This window comes from Lindgomyces ingoldianus (genome assembly GCF_010093535.1).
Source record: "Lindgomyces ingoldianus strain ATCC 200398 unplaced genomic scaffold BDR25scaffold_22, whole genome shotgun sequence".
Taxonomy (NCBI): domain Eukaryota; kingdom Fungi; phylum Ascomycota; class Dothideomycetes; order Pleosporales; family Lindgomycetaceae; genus Lindgomyces; species Lindgomyces ingoldianus.
In genome coordinates, this window is record NW_022985183.1 from 687,584 (window position 1) to 705,444 (window position 17,861).

General features: G+C 48.7%; 9 protein-coding genes across 9 annotated transcripts; 3 read left to right on the forward strand and 6 right to left on the reverse strand.

Moving 5' to 3' along the window:
• Nucleotides 1-326: 326 nt before the first annotated feature.
• BDR25DRAFT_229933 (uncharacterized protein) lies at nucleotides 327-1,624 on the forward strand (the record flags this gene model as incomplete). Its single annotated transcript, XM_033685324.1, has 3 exons — nucleotides 327-515; nucleotides 567-966; nucleotides 1,017-1,624. The coding sequence occupies 3 exons, from the start codon at nucleotides 327-329 to the stop codon at nucleotides 1,622-1,624; spliced, it is 1,197 nt and encodes a 398-aa protein (XP_033545982.1).
• Nucleotides 1,625-1,950: 326 nt separating this feature from the next.
• BDR25DRAFT_394507 (uncharacterized protein) lies at nucleotides 1,951-4,638 on the reverse strand (the record flags this gene model as incomplete). The annotated part of the gene is made up of 15 exons (XM_033698312.1): nucleotides 1,951-2,432; nucleotides 2,515-2,545; nucleotides 2,579-2,687; nucleotides 2,781-2,845; nucleotides 2,906-2,962; nucleotides 3,018-3,207; nucleotides 3,245-3,356; nucleotides 3,398-3,516; nucleotides 3,558-3,858; nucleotides 3,890-4,103; nucleotides 4,133-4,177; nucleotides 4,209-4,257; nucleotides 4,303-4,342; nucleotides 4,400-4,479; nucleotides 4,507-4,638. The coding sequence occupies 15 exons, from the start codon at nucleotides 4,636-4,638 to the stop codon at nucleotides 2,345-2,347; spliced, it is 1,632 nt and encodes a 543-aa protein (XP_033545983.1). The 3' UTR covers nucleotides 1,951-2,344.
• A 26-nt stretch (nucleotides 4,639-4,664) lies between these two features.
• Nucleotides 4,665-5,643, forward strand: BDR25DRAFT_394508 (uncharacterized protein; the record flags this gene model as incomplete). Its single annotated transcript, XM_033698313.1, has 6 exons — nucleotides 4,665-4,816; nucleotides 4,875-4,932; nucleotides 4,984-5,258; nucleotides 5,299-5,358; nucleotides 5,417-5,506; nucleotides 5,556-5,643. The coding sequence occupies 6 exons, from the start codon at nucleotides 4,665-4,667 to the stop codon at nucleotides 5,641-5,643; spliced, it is 723 nt and encodes a 240-aa protein (XP_033545984.1).
• Nucleotides 5,644-5,691: 48 nt separating this feature from the next.
• On the reverse strand, nucleotides 5,692-7,031 carry BDR25DRAFT_304652 (glycoside hydrolase). The gene has a single exon (XM_033690256.1). The coding sequence runs from the start codon at nucleotides 6,905-6,907 to the stop codon at nucleotides 5,759-5,761; it is 1,149 nt and encodes a 382-aa protein (XP_033545985.1). The 5' UTR covers nucleotides 6,908-7,031; the 3' UTR covers nucleotides 5,692-5,758.
• Nucleotides 7,032-7,845: 814 nt separating this feature from the next.
• BDR25DRAFT_229964 (cytochrome P450) lies at nucleotides 7,846-9,249 on the reverse strand (the record flags this gene model as incomplete). The annotated part of the gene is made up of 4 exons (XM_033685326.1): nucleotides 7,846-8,019; nucleotides 8,080-8,217; nucleotides 8,268-8,369; nucleotides 8,443-9,249. Coding segments are annotated over 4 exons (1,221 nt in total), but the record flags the coding sequence as incomplete, so codon positions are not given.
• Nucleotides 9,250-9,316: 67 nt separating this feature from the next.
• BDR25DRAFT_51395 (uncharacterized protein) lies at nucleotides 9,317-9,623 on the reverse strand. The gene has a single exon (XM_033698690.1). It carries the CDS (start codon nucleotides 9,564-9,566, stop codon nucleotides 9,405-9,407), a length of 162 nt encoding a protein of 53 aa, XP_033545987.1. The 5' UTR covers nucleotides 9,567-9,623; the 3' UTR covers nucleotides 9,317-9,404.
• Nucleotides 9,624-9,916: 293 nt separating this feature from the next.
• BDR25DRAFT_343927 (uncharacterized protein) lies at nucleotides 9,917-12,193 on the reverse strand (the record flags this gene model as incomplete). Its single annotated transcript, XM_033693882.1, has 2 exons — nucleotides 9,917-11,889; nucleotides 12,134-12,193. 2 exons carry the CDS (start codon nucleotides 12,191-12,193, stop codon nucleotides 10,255-10,257), a joined length of 1,695 nt encoding a protein of 564 aa, XP_033545988.1. The 3' UTR covers nucleotides 9,917-10,254.
• A 1,093-nt stretch (nucleotides 12,194-13,286) lies between these two features.
• BDR25DRAFT_356931 (uncharacterized protein) lies at nucleotides 13,287-14,075 on the forward strand (the record flags this gene model as incomplete). The annotated part of the gene is made up of 6 exons (XM_033695729.1): nucleotides 13,287-13,369; nucleotides 13,398-13,475; nucleotides 13,526-13,574; nucleotides 13,604-13,673; nucleotides 13,740-13,921; nucleotides 14,016-14,075. 6 exons carry the CDS (start codon nucleotides 13,287-13,289, stop codon nucleotides 14,073-14,075), a joined length of 522 nt encoding a protein of 173 aa, XP_033545989.1.
• Nucleotides 14,076-14,182: 107 nt separating this feature from the next.
• Nucleotides 14,183-17,376, reverse strand: BDR25DRAFT_356932 (uncharacterized protein; the record flags this gene model as incomplete). Its single annotated transcript, XM_033695730.1, has 15 exons — nucleotides 14,183-14,245; nucleotides 14,292-14,411; nucleotides 14,467-14,676; nucleotides 14,739-14,870; nucleotides 14,921-15,029; nucleotides 15,152-15,221; nucleotides 15,319-15,356; nucleotides 15,397-15,437; nucleotides 15,482-15,542; nucleotides 15,574-15,648; nucleotides 15,701-15,761; nucleotides 15,800-15,819; nucleotides 15,857-16,821; nucleotides 16,874-17,146; nucleotides 17,200-17,376. The coding sequence occupies 15 exons, from the start codon at nucleotides 17,374-17,376 to the stop codon at nucleotides 14,183-14,185; spliced, it is 2,415 nt and encodes an 804-aa protein (XP_033545990.1).
• Nucleotides 17,377-17,861: the final 485 nt, after the last annotated feature.

Sequence of the window (17,861 nt, forward strand, 5' to 3'; positions counted from 1 at the left end):
TGGTTTCTCACGTTGTGCTCCGCACCACACAAACCTGTGACATGGCCTGCATTCTAGCATCCAGGGTATATGTAGATTTTCCTGCCAGTGACCGTTCACTTCTTTGGTCGCAAACTGCACGTTTCTGACGCTCTGATGCTGCAATCCTGAACTTTGCGATCTTCCAGCGATCGGGCGCACTCCCCCGGCACTTTTTTCTTTATAAGCCTAAGGCCCGACCCAAACTTCTGTCGTGGGACTTCTTGGTGCGATATATTGCCGATCTTTATCTCTTGATTTCCAGAACCGTCACGATGCCTGCTTGGACCTCTGGAGTTGAGCACCTCATGAAGAGGCAGGTCGGGGTTCCGCAATTGACGCCTGAGCAAATTGCTTACACCAATGCTCCCGAGATCCTTTCTATCACAGGGTCATTCTTCGCCGCGGCCGCCCTAGTTGTCTTGCTTCGCTGTTATGTTCGAATAGTTATGCTGAAGGTCTTCGGAATAGACGACTATGTAATGGTATTCTCTATGGTAAGCTACTGCTCAAGTTCAAAGGAGAGATCGTCTTGCTAAAGATTGTAGATTTTGGCCTCGGCAACATTCGCATGCTTCGTTATCGAAACACATTATGGCCTGGGAAAGCACTTCCTGGTTCTCCTGATGGACCCCATAATGTACATGAATTTCGCAAGGATACTCTATGTTCACTCGATTATTGTGATGGTTGGGGTTTCGTCCGTTAAGGTTTCAATTGCTTTCTTCCTTATGAGGCTTTCGACAAGAACACCATACAGCCGTTTCCTGTATGGTTGCATCGGATTCATCATTCTTCTTACTGTTACATGCGCAATGACCTTGATCTTCCAATGCCTTCCAGTGGAAGCTGCCTGGGATTCAAGACTCCGACCACCACCATTTGGCACTGGAACCGCAAAATGCTACAGCATGACCATTTTCCGTAATCTAGGCTTAATGAATAGCTGTAAGTTCATGGTGATATCCAACGACTGTTCTGGCACTGACTCCTCAAAGCTTTCAACATTATTACAGATGTTCTTTTCGCGACCATTCCAGTACCACTGATCTGGAAGCTCCAACTCAACACTCGAACTAAGATCTCCCTAATCGCCATTCTCTCTCTTGGTTTCTTCGCCTCCGCAGCTGCTATCATCAAGGCCGTCCAACAATGGCACGTCCTCTCGGACCCTGACTGGACCGTTCACGATTCCTTCAATGTATGGAATTACATCGAGTTCACGATCGGTATAATCGCAGCTTCACTGCCGGCTTTGAAGCCCTTATTCAACTGGTTCCTGGAGACCGCACGAGCTATTACTTCAGGTGGAAGATCCAAGGGATCAGGATATAAAGCTTCCGGTTACAAGGGTGCGGGCTCGCTCGGCTATCAGAAGCAAGCCAGCGATTCCAGGAGTATTGCACTACATAGCCTCACAAGTAAGGGAGACTCAACACCTGGAGGCTACAAGAATCCCTACAATGTCCGGGTAACTACCAAGGGGGAGAAGGATACATGGGATATGGAGCGTGCGAAGACGAGTGACGAGTCCATCCTCCCGCTTCAGCGACCTGAGCCTGGCTCGCATCAGATTGTCATGACTAGGGAGGTACGAGTAAGTTAGTGGTTACAGCAGATGTTTTACGAGTTGATGTAAAAAACGGAAGGTAGTTGGATTGGCTGCATGTTCTGGTGTTGAGGCGAAGTTTGTTTGCTTTTGTGATTGCGCATACGGATTTCGTCGTTCGTCCGGCCAGTTCATCCGATACCCTTCAGCATGCTGTATACTCCCCTTTGGGCTTCTTCGCGCGCTTTGGAATTCAATGATTAATGTGGCTGGGTATTGGAGCACAAGTATACCCACCAAAATGTACTACCAGCAGCTCCGAGAGCTCGAAATTATCTTTCACGAGTATCCACTGTTCAGTGTCTCTGCGCGGTTCACCAAGGCCTCACAGCCGCAATCCGAAACACTTGACGTCCACTCCCACAGAAACCACAGCCGACAGGTTACGATCCCCAGAATCCTGCATACGCACACCCCGCTCGCGCCCCCCTCCGCCTAAAACGCGACCTGGAAACATACCTTGCGCACGCTCAAGCGCCCAGACCTCCAATTCATCCACTCCAATGATGACCTCGCCCAGCTTACCGGGGCTACCGGACACCCAGGTTCCGGTTGCACTTCTGGACACTACCTTTCCTTTGCGAGACATTGAGTTTGAGCAGAGGATTATGAGGGTAAATGTTGAATGCAGGTGTCTATTTGCTTTCCGTGGTATGGGCGATGCTTATGGAAAAGGGAAGGAATGAGCACATGCGCATGTAGCACTTGTCGCGGTTGCTAAGCTCGTATAGGGTATAGCGGTACGGGATATAGGATAAATTGATTGAAGATGCAGGTCCTCGACGGCACTTTCATGCGGTGTGACCTGCACAGCGCGATCGCGTCTCTAAATGACAGATAGTAATATCATTGCAGGAGGGCTTGTTGAACTAGGGAAATGCATGGACGTGGCTTTCTTGCTTGCGTTGTGTTCACCAACTCAAGCGATACCCTAATCTTCAAACCTGCGACATGGCCAATCACACATGTATCGCAACACCTTCAACTCTACATCTTTTTCCGATTGCGGCCAGAGTTTCATCATACCATTAAGTGTCTTCTTAGAAGGGGGTTTTGGTGTCTCCACATGAGCGTTCACACCGGTAGTTCACAGTTCAAGCGACGCACTCTTTCTTCTACTACGAATTGCGCCTCCAAACTTTATCTTCGCGACCTGCAGGCTGAAAGTATCTTTAATTCTCAGAACTGAAGTCAAAAGCGAAGCTTGTTGATTGGCTGCTACACACGCTCTTGGAGGAGAAAGTTAAAGTTTCGTTAGCATGAACGTCGAAGGGTCACGAGCGAGAAGCGGGTTCGGAATCTGCGCCCGCCCTCGGGCGAGCTCACGACGAGCTTCTCATACGATCGCATCACGCAGGAACCAAGCACAAGCTAAGATCGATCTGTCAACGGTTCTTTGCGTTCCCAACGAACACCTTCTTTTCGCGATGATGAGAGTATGAGCTTCTGCGACTCCAATCGATATCCATTAATCGTCCTTGAACACCACCTCTTTCAGTTGTGGGAGGTCTGTGCCTTTTGAGAGGGATTTGAGTAGGCATGAATTGCTCCACAGATCGGCGATCCAAGGCGAAATCTCTCTATCGTGCTTCAACATGCCATTTCTGATGAGAACACACGCTGATCAACATTTTGGGGTTGAGAATGCGCCATGGTGTGAAGGCCTGATTCATCATCCCACGCAGGGCTGAGAGGCTGAATCTTCAAATCTCCTTTCCTCATCTGCACTCTAGCCCGCATGCAAACCCATTATCATTAGCAAACGCCAACTCCCCACATCCCCTTTGCCCTCTCAAATAATTTGTTTTCCCTATCTCTAACGCGCTCCAAAATTCGTCAAAAATTTCCCTCCGCCACATCCTGCCGAGGTCCCGGACACTCGCTTCTATCTGATGGTATGCCCACGAGTCAACGCCCTTGTGCGTCGAACCATCGACTTCCCACAAAGCTTCGCACCGGAAAGTGGACGTTTCCAGGGACCAGGATACGCTATTCTTGCGCCTGCCAAACCTGTCAGATTAAGGTTAAAGAAACGTTTACTTTCAGGGGTGGGGGAGGGGTCCGGATGGCGAGAGAAAGCGTGAACGTTCGACGGTCGTACGAACAATGCATTTATTGACGCTCGGATTTTTGCGATCGTGATCTTTTGGGCAGAGGGATGTTTCGCGACGGCAAATGTTGTGCGTGAAGGATCTGTTGAGGCTTTTCGACTCATCCTCCACTTCCCACGACTCGACATGTGCGGTGCGCGTTCTCTCGAACCTTCCTTCACTTCTGAAACTGTGAAACACTTCAAGTACTGCTAACCATCCCGCTTGGTGCCCAACGAACCCCCAAGCCGACGCCAGTAAGGACACCTGAGTATCTCGACCGAAACCGTGGAAAAGACTGACATCGCCACAGCCCCACAATCTAGCGTTCAGGATGTCATCACTGGCTTCGGATGCAACCCAGATTTCGAGTTCGGAGACAATAACTTCCGACTCAGGATACTGGCTCCGAAACCGAGCTGCCGGGTTCGCTGTTGCGAGGCTGTTGACTCGGGTTTAGCTGGGGTTTCCGTCCATGTCGGAAGCTGCACTTATCATAGAACCTATACCGGTATGTACGAGATCCATTGAGATTGTTTCCTGAACGGCTCCTCATCCCGATAAATACTACCCAATGCCTGCAACCGGTGTGAGTGCTGAGAAAACAAAGGAGCAGGATGTGGGACTCGTGAGACATGTCACCTGAGAACTTAGCTTTGTGTAGGGTTTCCATGCGCAAGACCCAAAAGAGAAGGTACACGGTCCGGTGTAACCACGTGGAATCAATGTGGCATGTGCGTTGCAGATGCAAGTCCTTCCATCCTAAGAATTGTCCACGTCAGTGAATACACACGAATTGCACATTCCGCGGGACTTTTCCATGGGGTTCAAGAAACTGAAGCTAAGGGCAAGCCCATGAATGAACTCCTGTTCCAGCATTCGCGGTAGACCGGGAATATTTCCTTTTCGCGAAGCTTCCATTCTAACACCTATTCTAGCAGCTGGGAATGCAGGCGAGCGTTCCCGGACTTATGGCTGAGGCACGACTACCTTCCAAACTGATCTCGTTGCTAGCCGCAGCGAGGGTCACTGATCATCGAACCATCATCGCGCAGTGGGATACATCGAACCTTTCTCAGGATCGGAAGCACGAGCCTTTGTCTTTCAGGACTGAATCATTCCCTTAAACTTTATTTCGACCAGTAGATGGACGGAAGTGCCAGCTGCGCATACTGGCTGATAACCCATGCCGCGGATGAGGAATCAAAAGCGTTCGTAAGAGAGATCTCTCAAATTCCACCCGTTATGGTTGGCAGCCACCCATAGTTGGAGACGTATGTTTTTCCACCTTTGAAACCAACTTCTTCTATCTCCGCCCTGCTGTATGATACCTTTGCCATTGCCAGTTTACATAGAGATATAGGTATCCTCTTACGATCAACTACGCTGAAAGAAAAACCGACAAGCCGTCTATTTCCTTCACTCTTAAAACTATCTACGTCTGCAGCTCTTTCAGAACAGCGCGACCCTAAGCATCGCCGCCTTCGTGACAGTCCATTCTGTTTGTGTCTCGCTGATGCGAAGCTTAAATATTACCGAGAGTTCGAGCTATGCTAGCTATTATCCTTTTCGTGCCTGGAGCTCTCTGCATGTGCTTCACTTGCAGTCATCAGTGCTCTCCACTTTCGAGGCAAGAAAAGGGTTCGACAAACGTAGACGAAATCTTTCACTGTACAACACTCGCTCACCTAACATGAAGCATGAATCTGGGCGGGCCTAGTCGCAAACCCCCTGTTGAAATTCGAGAGAACATTGACAGGATGTCAATTCCTGTCTTGTTCCACGTTAAGTGATGATGTATGCTACAGAAGTTACGAACGAGAGAACTCACGGAGTAGGATCCTAATAGCATGGAGAATTATTACGAATGTCACAGTCGAACTACCTAAATTGTACTGCACATATTTGCAAAAGAGCGAATATTAACATCTGGATTAGATATTAAACAATGGTATCAAAACGTATCCAATCCATCCAGAAACCCAAGACCCACGGGTCTATATTCCAACGCCACGCTATGTGTCTAAGAACCTCCCTAACTCTAGGCAATAAAAGCCCTCCCGATCTTCCTCTTCCCTACCCTAGGCTTACCCGGTGCGCCCTGTCCAACACCACACATAACCGCATCCACCATATCCAACGCCGCCAACTGTTCACCTGGACCCCAACTCTGCGTCCAACCCCCCGAAACCGCTCTCGCCGCCTGACCTATAATCTTCTGGACATCGCCCGCAAGTTCTGGCAGCAACGTCGCACTCGCACCCATCCATCTCGCCAACGCCGCCTTAAAACTTTTCTGATCAGTATTACAACTCCCATCCCCCTCACATTTCTGTTCAAACAATCCCCCATTCCTCACAAAACTCTTCTCTGCTGCCCCAAGAAAGCCCTTTGCGCGATCACTCCATTTCGCATCCCCAGTCTTATCAGCCATTACAGCCGCCCCGTACAAAAACACCCCGGTGTTATAACTCCAGAGATCGTGGTTGACATCGACGCATCCAGTCCCCTTCGCATCATCCGTGCCGTCGAAAACATTATAGGAACCGTCTATTAAACCCACGGAAACAACCCAGTCGTAGCTCTTTGAGGCCCAGGACGCTGCATCCGCGTCTCCAGTGAAACGCGCGATTCGGGCTGCGAGCTGGAAGAATAGGCCATTGGAAATGGTAGATTTGTAGTGGTAGCCATCGTCGGAAGGGTTGATTTTCCATTTCATACCGCCGTTGCAGCGAGCGTTGTCCCAACGACTTTTTTGCTCATTGAAGACGTTTTGTGCAATCGCTAGAAACGAGGGGGACCCTGCGGGGGACGGGATACCGTATTCAGCGGCGCTCATGGCGGCCAAGGCCCACCAGGCTTGGTCGTCGTTGCCCGTGGCATCGGGAGTCATGAAGTCGTTGCTACCAGTAGCTTGGGATTGCAGGGTTCGTGCGATTAAGTCGTTATACTGAGCGTCCCCGGTTGTGTGATAGTAGGTTGTAAGGCCGTCGAGTGTGAGTCCTGATTGCCACCACCAAGATGGTGGTGAGAGGAGGGCGAGGGCTTTGTTAGGGTACATGGAGACGATGGAGGAAGCGATTGTAGATGCGGAGGATTTTATTGAGGGCGGAGAGGTGGTGTCAATGTCGAAGGCTAAGATGGGGGTGGAGAGGGCGGCTGTGGAGGCCGCGAGGAGGGAAAGGCGCATTGTGAATGAAAGAAGAAGGTATCAATGGAAGAGGAGGATAGAACGAAAATAGACGGCTGGATGAAAATATCAAAGAGGAAGGGAAGAGAATCCCAAAGATATATCTCAACAGCCTACCAAGTCCGTCTGTATGTACCAATATTTGTGTACCAAACGATGTCTCCTCAGATATATACCCCCACCTACTAAATCACCCAACCAACGGCTCCACGTTCCGGGGGGCTTGTAACCTACCATAATTCAGCCCATTCCCGCAGCTCTTTGGCAGTGCTTTAGGTGAGATGAGAATAGACAGCAACCTCACGGCGCAGTCGCAGCCATGAGTGACAAAAGCAAGAGGCAGGCAAATAGGGCGCCTGTTTCACTCGCCGCAGCGCGGGGCGTCAAGAATCTGAAACACTCAACCACAATAATAGGCTACAGAATGGATAAGGCTGAGATGAACACCTCAAACCCAGCCGCACATTGGCTGTTTGTAAAAAGACCCAGAAGTATAATACGGCGACTTAGTGGTAGCAAATAAAGATTCAGAAAAGCGGAAGGTTGAGTGGATGATCATGCTCAAGACCGCGAAACAGGAAGTGATGTTCAGGCACCGAATGAGATCTGAGAAGAAGGTTCTTAAGCATGATGAGCTCTGATGATCCTAATTCTGGATATATTGGTGTTGTGTGATTGGAGTTTGGAGAGATTAGGCTTGCGCTATGTGCCAGGCCGTCTGCCGGCTGACCCCAACCAGAATCTGCGAGAGATACAGTGGCAATGCATATCGGGCCAATGAGCGGGTGGCATAGTCGTGGCTGTGCGTAAATCCTTAGGTACAACTTGCCTGTGCCGCAAAGAAATTGTACTGCCTACAAACTTGCATACTCGCTAGACTGTCGTGCTAATCTATCTCTACCCGCCTTATCTCTAGTCTTAAGCATTCTGGACTTCCGTCACGACACTTGCCCCCGCGCCTTCACCCAGCACGGCCATCCATGTGGCTGCACCCATTCCTTCTCGGGACAAATCTGGCCAAAGTCAAAGTCTCTGAGTAGGGTAGCTGTGACTTTACACATCTGGAAGTGAGAAAGATGATGGCCAGCGCATTTGTTGTAGCCGGCTCCCCACTGCAGAGCATTAGCATCTGCCCATTCGCTCGAACTGAACCATGGTGAGGATGAGCTTACGTGAACGAGATTGCGCTCCATCCTCTTGTACTCCTCGTCGTCGATGCTGAGCCAGCGCTCTGGGTTGAAAGTATTGGTGTCAGCGCCGAAGATTTTGGGATAGCGGTGGATGGCGTAGGAGTTGATATTTAGGATGGTCTGTGGCTTTGTCAGCATGAGAGGCTCAGATTGGTTGATTTGAAACATACTCCCCCTACGAAGTACTTACTGCAGATTGTGCGCCGGCCGTCTGGAACAACACGAGGCATTCCTACACCAATGGGGCAATACATTCGGTATGTCTCTTTGATCTGGTAGGTTTTTGCATATCAGTACACGACCCTCAAGGGCGGAGGACTCGCAAATCATTTGAGCTTCACCTACGCAAGCTTGAAGGAAAGGCAACTTTTGGGTTTCAGTAAACTGAGCGACGGATGACAGTTCACCTTTAGCATTCGCCTCATCTATCTCTGCTCTCAGTCTCTTAAGGTGTTTGGGGTTACGTAGTAAGTGGTATACGAAGGCCTGAGTAACACCACCAGTAGTTAACTTCTGATTAGACAGAATTGAAAAGATACAATGTAGTATAAACCCACCTTCTGCTCCCGCCGCTATATTCAGCTGAGCTGCATTTTCAATATCGAAGTCTTTCACTTTGTCCGGAAATTTCGCTTGCATAGCCAACAATTCCGCCATCATATCTCTCCGTGGAGAAGGGTTTTCTTTCCGTGCTTTGATGATAGGTTTGCAAATTCCCATCATCTTTACATGCGGCTGGATACCTAATTTTCCTAAAAGTAGATTGCCAAGCGTGAGATCATGCAGCCAGGTAAATTGCCCCATGATGGCGGTATAAGCAGCAACAATCTTGACAGTAGAAATGGCAAGTCCGACATCGCGACCGGTATCCAAGTACCCGAGTCGAGTAGAGAATGTTGCTTGACCTACGACATCCAGCGACAGAAACGTGAACCATTTGTCAAAGTCTACAGGTTGACCTCGCAAAGCTAAGACCATTAGTTGACATCGAAGCAAGGTTATGCACTCGTCCATGAATGGCTCGGTTTTGTTGACGTTTTGCATGGTGTATCCCGGACCAACAGCTCTCCACATATCACTATGACGTTTTGGGTCCTCCTGCGAAGCAAGGTTGAAGTGGGTGTGGTCAGGGAAGCTGAAGATGCGGTACCATGGGGCCTAGGGAGTGAATCAGCGTGTTGGGACCTGAAAGGCTGGCGAATAAGACGTGGCTTACCTTCTACCATTGGTTTATGAGAACCTCTTGTACAGCACTTGGGCGAGAGACGCTGATTTAATTGGGGCCGACACGAACAAAGCCACCTCCATCAATCCTTTAGCGCCATGGCCATGTATATCTTGCAGCTTTTATTTGGGATGGGGATATGTAGGGATATGATGTTCTTGAAACAGACCAACATGTGATACGTGTACGCCCAACTACCAAATACCAGCGGGGGTACTTCCGGAGAACTCACCATGCTTACCATGCAGCCTGACAATTTCTGTTGAGTAGTCGGCTTTGAAAGCTAGATGGTATATCTGCCATCAGACAGTGACAGAGGCAGCAATCGGTCCTGGAATGTCTCGATTAAGGCTGAGGTTCTGTCCTGCGACGAAGGTTCGAATAGCAAGAAAGAGAACAGGGATGAGCCAAAGGAGTTGCCAGCTACTTATGAGGGCAAGGTTGTTCATGTTGATAGAAGAGCACAGTTTAAACCGAATTTGAGGGGTATTAGCAGCCATAGGTAGCAGCATCGTTGACTTAAGTAGCCGAAGTAACCCAAAGATGAGACAGTGATCAATCTAGGATGAGTAGAAACTGGTCCTAAAACGAGAGCGCATGTGATTAAAGACGACGAAAGGCGCTGTGGCGTACGTCACAGCACCTCGAACGGTGTGCCACGATGTTTTGGTGGTGTGTTGTGGCGAATGATAGCAAAGCGGGACTGAAATGGTACCCTCCTCTTTCACCACCTGATAATGGGAGCAGGGTAGGGGTTGCTTGACATCAGAGGCAAGGAAATATTCCGGCCTAGATCTACCGCATGATTTGCTCAGCCATAGGATGCAGCTTGAGACTGTTGGTGGGGCGACTCGCACGAATGAGGTATACCAGACTCTGCACCTTTCTAGAAAGACCTAAAAGTTGACTGATCGAGAAGCAATTGCCCTGATTCAAGCAGAATCGGAGGCCCTCATATGCTCCCCTTCCCTTGGTAAGTACGATGGAACAACCTCAAAGCCTTGCGTCCCATTCTGGTCCATCTGGATCTTGAGCTTCAGCGCACTAACAAGCACCTTTGCTTGATTGACACCAAACTCTTCACTGAGTCGAGTTAGTGAGCGCAAGACATATTCGTGCACCTTGGGCGTTGCGATAGATGTAGCCCCAGCGATGTAAATAGACCAGAAGAATGAATACCCTCCTGATACGCGGAGTTTAGGTAAGCGTTCGGTTGAGCCGGATGGCTGGGGGAATTCGGGGGCTGTGGCATTGCGGAAGTTGGACCAGATGAATCGGGCCTGGTTACTGTTTGATGAGGTAGGGGTTGGGATCGCGGCTGAGGGCGAAGAGAGTGAAATTTTCGGAGTATCGTGAAGATGCTGGGGAACACTGGCAAGGATACCGGCTTGCATCTCATACAATGTCCGTGTTGATTCCTCTAGGAGGAGGGCGTAGTATGAACCAACAAAGGCAGGAGGGGACATTGAGAAGCCCAGGATGAGGGTGTTACGAATAATATCGTGGAAGTAGATTCGGTTGTACCGGGTCCAGTTCCATGTCTGTGAAGCTGAATGATGTGGGTAAATGTGATAGAATGTTCCGAAAATATTGGGGGTTCCTTCTTCGACTTCTACGACTTCAGGATCCCACGACGACCCGACATCGTCGAAAATACCTCGAGCTAGAGCATCAAGCTCTAAGGCTCTATCGAGGATAGCGTGAAGGTCGGTTAACTTTCCGTTGATAATTTGGGCCCGAAAGTCAATCGCTTTAATATTGAGGTGGTAGAATTTGTTCATTGGATTTTTCGGGTCTTCATGTTCAACAACTTGTTTGTTCATTTCGTGAATGAATTCCGGTATCGCTTCACCTCTACCCATACAATTCATCACGAGAAGCGACACAATCTGCATGTACATCCTCCGTGCGGCTGGGGTGGTAAACTGATCGCGGCCCCGCACGCGAATTAGGGATGCCGAGCCTTCGACGTGGTTACTCCAGGCCGCAAAGGACTTCTCATTGCTCGTCTGCTCGTATACACTGAGGAGGATTGTAGACAACAACGTGTTGTCAGATTTAACCTCGGCAGGGTGTGCAAGCGCAGAATTCGTCATATTCAAGGCTTTGGAATACCATCGAGTCGCCTCTTTTCGAAGATAGCCATCTCTGAGGATGTTAGCTATCCCGGCAAGTCCTAGAGCGGTCATCGATGTCGCTACGACGGGGTGGAATCCGTTGGTAGAAAGGTGTCGATGGTAAGAAACTGATTGGATGGGCGGCTCATCCAAGCCTAATGCATAATGTGACATGAAGAAGTTTATGCCTTGATCGATCAATGGGCCGAGAAGAGGGGCCTCAATTAAAGCACAGAGGCCAGGAGGGCCTTCAAGCGGCTTCGGAGGCTTGGTTCTATACTTTGAATCTCGCAGATCTCGCAGAGCAATGGCTTTAGCTTTAGCTTTGATGACCTTGTCCTTCACATTTGCCGATTCATCCTGGAAGAATCGATCGAGTAGGTCCTCGTATCCAGGGCATGCATACCCCTTCTCGGTGCACTTGAGACACCCATCTGGTCGCTCGTCGCACTGCTATTCGTCAGCACAGTGGCTCTGTTCTAATTGAGATACTATTAACTATCGATAGGGCGTGGGCGGCGCTCGCACTGCTATCCCGCAAAGGAAGCCGGACGGATGCGGCTCAACCGTCTGTCCCAAGCGCCATCGGTCGAATACATCCGTGCCATGACTTGCAGGAATATGGCTATTGGCCTGTTCATACAAATAGGGAGACCGCCCATCGAGGAGTAAATGAACCGAAATGCTTACATACCTTGATCTTCCTCTTTCGACATTTAAGACAACCAGTTGATGGTCTCCCACGATACACCATATCAACTGCCAAGCGTGATGCTAATACGGGAGGTTGCCCCAAAGATTCGTACAGCAGGTAAGTTTCCGATAAGTCCTCCCTCTTAATGAAGATGAAAATGAGGGGGATGCCTTCTCGACAGTGTAAGTGAAGCTGTGAATGAAGGTCTAGTCTTCCAAAGGGCAGCTTGGTGGAGTTCAAAGCATCAAGGAGATAATTGTGGCTGAGTACGGAGCTGAAAGGAATGATGACAGAAATGAGTGAGGGGGCGCTGATCGTAAGGCCTAAACTCACTTTATGCACCTTACCTATTCGGGTGTGCTGCGCGTGATTGGTTAGTTGAGGTACTACTATCTACCCACGACTAACCTGCATTTTGCGAACCTTGTTCTTGCAGTTAAGAAGACTTTCCCTGGGCATGAAAGATGTCCCCACTAAGGTTCCTCACGCAACTCAAAGGCTCCCGTAATTCACGACTTCACCCTGGCGGACTGAATAGATACCAAGCCCATTCTAATATAAAATGCACGTGATTTTGATCCGTGCATTTGCGCGCCAGAGTTTGCTTCCGATCGTTTCAGCCTTCCTGCGGCCGAAAATAAAAGACTGAGAAAAACCCAAAAGAATTTCCTTGCGTATGGCAATGATTTCCGCTGATGAAAAGCTCCAGAGATCCAGCCTTGTCTCTCAAGTCATACGCGGTTTGCTATTTCCCTGGTCCTCAATTCTACACCACCCTGCTACTTTTCTTCGCACCACGGAGGCCCATGATCCACGAGAGTTCCTCCCGCTGCGAAATCTTTCAACCCCCACAACCGCACAGCCTCACAGGCCACAAGAGTTTCAGGTAAATCCTCACCATTCAGCTGAGGCGGGAGGGAGGTTAAGGGACATAATGAACCTAAAACAATAGCCCTCATTAGACTCCCGAACTGGTGCAGTACTGCGAGATCAAGACTCGAGAACATATTCCAAAGGCTGGAGAACAGCCAAGAAATTAAGAACTTTCCTGGTACATACTAATACTTTTAGCCTCGTGCTGCTAATAGCTGTAGTACCAATGATGATCTTTATCTAGTTCGGAGGACGTACGAAACTGAGCTGACGCTGTGCTATGATCGAAGGCTGGGTTAATCAGGCGATTTCGCTATCGACGCTCGCTGTTCGTCTTGCTGCTGCCATACAAACAAATAAGCCGTGGTAATCTTTGCTAGCATATGGATAGAGGCCAAATGTGGGGTGTTTCTGTAAGAAGTGTCAAATCTGGCCGCAATGCGGCACACCAACTCCGGGTCGATAATGCGTCATTAATACTCGGGAGAAATCTAAACACCCCTGCCTTTATTTTCATAGCCACTTTGGAGTTCCTGACCCCGGCGACTCGATTTACTTCAACAACCTTGTCTGAGGTTCGCCCGGAGCCGTCCTTAGGTTTCAAAAACAGACCAATGTGGGCACAAGGATCGACTAGAAGATTTCATCTTTCATTCCAACACTCATGGTACAGAATCCGAATTATCTCATGTCATTTCAAGGATATTATCCTACGTTTGCTGAGTGGTCTGAGGATCCTGGATTCCTTCTCGATCCCGTCTTAGACAGGCACTGCTTCCGGTTGCGGCCAAAGATCCGACTGCAATTCTCGAATTCAACAGCGCGGCTTTACTCTTTGACGCTCGAGTAGTTTGTGCAAGGCTCAAGCTCACAGATTGGAAATTTACCATGACCAGGATGGACGATGGGAATCATGTCCTGTACAACTTTAAGAAAACTCTGCTAACGGACATCTCGAATGTCTTATCTAGTCAGTTACCATTAACTAATGCGTTCCACTAGTCACTAGGCCACCCTAGTCACCGGGCCACTTAAAAACGGACCAAAAATGGGAAAACCTGTACCTTGATGTATCTCAACGACGGCGTAATAATAAATTCCAGAAATTTGTAATCAACCTCATTATAATTAATTTTAAGACAACTATTGGATTTTAGAGACAATCTACCAAGTAGTTCAAGAAATATAGCAATTCAGCTCGAAATTAGGGGGGAGGGAAGCTTGAGATTGCAATAATGGCTAGTCGAAATACTCTAGAGTTTTAACAAGAGGCCTGTTGAGATACTATGGTACAGTTTCGCTTCATTTCTAGTGGGGTTTGGGCCTTCTGGTGACTGGTATGGCCTAGCAGCAGTTGGAACACGTGAGTCGTTGGTGACCCAAGATGGGTCGGATACTCTTTTAGCTACACAGCGGATGAGTTTTCCGATTTAGGAAATGATAGCGCTTTCAAAGCATACGTGGTTGATCATGCTGGCGGTTTGATTAACATGCTCGATCTTATCCATAATGACATATTGAAACACAGGCTCTAGAAGCACAATCAATGCACTCTTAAGGTTTAATTCAAACAACAGATCTGAGAGCCTCACTTGGCTAGCTGAGGTAACCCAAAGGGTGCTATTTTTAGATGGCACAAGCCTGGAGTTAAACCGTGTCCGTCGTATCACCTATCACTCAATTTGGGTCGAAAATGCTCACGCGGTACAAATCTTCAACACTACTGAATCACAGTTTTCTTAATGAATTGATATGGAACACGGCGACTGTGAATGCAGACCAGGAGGAGGTCTATATTCCACGCCGCAATAGATCGAATTACAACAACGGACATGAATTGACGATACCGCAAAGTGAATTTATGCTACGCTCTTTCACGTGCCTAATTGCCTTGTCACAGATATTCTAGTAGACACGGGGAATCCAGAACTTGCTTGACAGGCAGCGATGACTTCGCCGCTTTGAAGTGGCTACTACGACTTGCCTGTAACTTTCTCGATTAATGATAACATCACTACGACTTCTATAATGCCATGCCGACGAATAGTTCATTCCAAGGGTTTTTAATTAGCTATAGCGAATCTCTCTCTATACCTAATGCTTATAGCTAAAGTGTTTGTTAGGTTTTGTAGCAGGACTCGTCACAGGTCGATCGACAATGCCTGGTAGGAGGCGCCCAGCTGAAGGATCAAGATATGGTGGACTATTGGAGAATCTGGGTGCAGCCGGTGGTGATTTCATTAAGAGTTTCATTAATTTAGAAAGGTTCTGAAAGAGGAGGCTGACACTATATTGCGTTTAGCACTAGCCACCGTTGTTCGCTTCTAATGTAAGTTTAAGAGATTTCTTACTCGGACAAACGCGTAGGTCGCAGTTACAAATAAGATAACGTTATCTCAAAGAAATTAAAGTAAGAGGGCTTGGAATATCGCTAATACTGGTAAGGACATGCTAGCCAACACAGAGATAGGCTACCCTAATAATAGCGAGCGTGAATTTAGATATCTTCTTAGCTTTTAGGTCGATGCTAAGGAAACTATTGGTCGGAAAACAATTGTCTTTTCCACTCTGAGGGAAAAATGCTCTCCTGATTACCAAAGTATGTGGCAGGTGAGATTATGAAGAGAAGCACAAGTTGAAGGCTTCAGCGTTTAATAAGGCGGAATAGTATGATGGGGTAGTGAGTGACACCACCCTGAAACGCGTATACGTGGTCCGTATAAATGGATAAGGCTTGAAGACACACTCTCACATTCTATTCCAGTACAACGGTAGCAAACCCCATAACATAACCCCCCCCGATGCCTCTCTTCCTACACCTCTCCTCATCCTAAGAACCCCGAAATCTACCAATCGTCCTCATCCAACCCCTCCTTCTTAAGCGCCCCTGGCCCCGTAACCTTCAAACAAGACTCCCTATCCATAAGCCCATAAATCCCAGCCTTATCATGCACCCCATACTCCACCTTCGCAATCCAATCCGCCCTCCTCACCCTCTCAATCATCTGCCTGCACTCCCCTGTATACCTTCTTAACCACGGTCTCTCAAACCTCGGCCCCAGGATGAAATCCAGCATATCAAACGACGGCTCCTGCTCCCCATCCCTGATCTTCAGAAACGCGAAGCGGATATCGAGAGGGGACTTAGCCTGGGAAGCTCTGTAGGTGTCGACAGCGTCTTTTAACAGTTTGAGTTTATCCCAATACCATGTGAGCGAGGAGTCGTGGTGAATGTGGTACGTTGGCGGTAACACGAGTCTGAAGGTCTGGAGGTCCGCCCTGGACAAGAGTTCGACTACATTGGAAATAGACCAGTCATATGACCAGTCCTGGGGTATCAAGAACCCGTACTTCCTCATCCGTTCACCGAAATTGACGTGTTGGTGCGGGCGCAAGAGGCATATTTTCTCTGCCAAAGTGTGATTCGCAAATGTGGGCATTGCAAGATAATCGGTGCCAGGGAAGGGAACGTGGAGTGTGATGTGCCGCAAGAATCGGAAGTGCTGCGGGCCAATAGTGTTGAGGTATAAGGAACATACCATCCAGCCATTGATGCCGGTGAAGCGGAATTCGTTTTCACCGTAGAAGACCTGCGAGGCTTCTAAGTGGATGATGGAGGATACGCGGAGCAGGCCGAGCTTGTGGTTCAGCCACATATAGGCGTGGAGACTGTTTGCTCGGCGCCAGTTTGCGGAATACATTGTATTGTTTTTGACGTGTGGCCAGAGTTCGATGGGGGAGGAAGAGAGAAGATGGTGGCGGTAGACTTTGAGTCGGAGCTCAGGGGGGAGGCTCATGAATGGGAAGGCCTTGTGCTGAGAGGAGAGTTGCAGCATCTGTTACGTGGCTGGTGGTTTGGTCACTGACCTGGGGACGGGCCCACATCCGTTCATCTTGCAGCTCGGGATACTTCAAGCTCGGGTACGCTTTCATAATCTCTCTCACCTCAGCGGGCGTGTGGGTTTTCCATGACTGCCCACGCCGCCGGGGGCGCCGCCCTCGACAAGGAGCCATGGGGGTAGGCAAGTATCGTAAGTGATAGATGCACCTATAAAATGCTTGCGGCTGACGAGCGAGTGTGTAGAGAATGGGCAATGATGAAAATGTGAAGATGAAGCGATCGAATGCTGCATACTCGGACTACGCAATCGTTTCCCCCTAGACGCCTCGCATCTCCGATCCGGAAAGTGAACATGAGAGCATCCGGATTGGAAAGAACTTTCCAATCCGACTTCGTCCGGACCCCAAAGAAGTGGCGAGGGAAAACCGTAAAATGTGCACAAAGACAACATCTGTAGGCTATTTTGTGAGTGAAAAATTAGGATGAGGAGTGCAAGGTGAAGCTTTTCGTCCAAAAACTTGTCAGTCATTGCGTGCATCATCTAGCAGCTGCGCTATTTTTTGAAAGTCAGCTTTCCCATATACTAAATAATGAAGCCTGCTGATGGTTGGCATGACAGCGGACAAACGTATTCGTTTGTAATGCACTGTCGTCCACTCCCTGCGAGCAAGCATTCACAGACCTAACGAAGCCCCCGCATATACCTAGATATTCATACCAGTGCCCGTGAGCCAGGAGTTTAGTGAGTGCTAAATTTGTCTTAATCTCTGGTGCAGCACTTTTGTCAGTCCTGTGGAGATTCTTTGTCGTTGCGCTTTCACTGCTCTCGGCGGTGTACTTTCACCGAAACCACATTCATTGTCTGAATGAAGGAAAATAAAGGAACGATGAAAATAGAAAACGACTGAAAGTCATTGTTCAATAGGATTCACGACGGAGGAGAATATACCACACCTAATCGAGGACTTTCGTGGCAGGGCTTCTTTTCCTTTCCTACACCGTCCTACTCTGCAT

What these genes read in the sequence shown, in the direction of transcription:
- BDR25DRAFT_304652 (XM_033690256.1), bottom strand. Translation starts at nt 6,907, where the DNA reads ATGCGCCTTTCCCTCCTCGCGGCCTCCACAGCCGCCCTCTCCACCCCC.
- BDR25DRAFT_51395 (XM_033698690.1), bottom strand. Translation starts at nt 9,566, where the DNA reads ATGGTAAGCATGGTGAGTTCTCCGGAAGTACCCCCGCTGGTATTTGGT.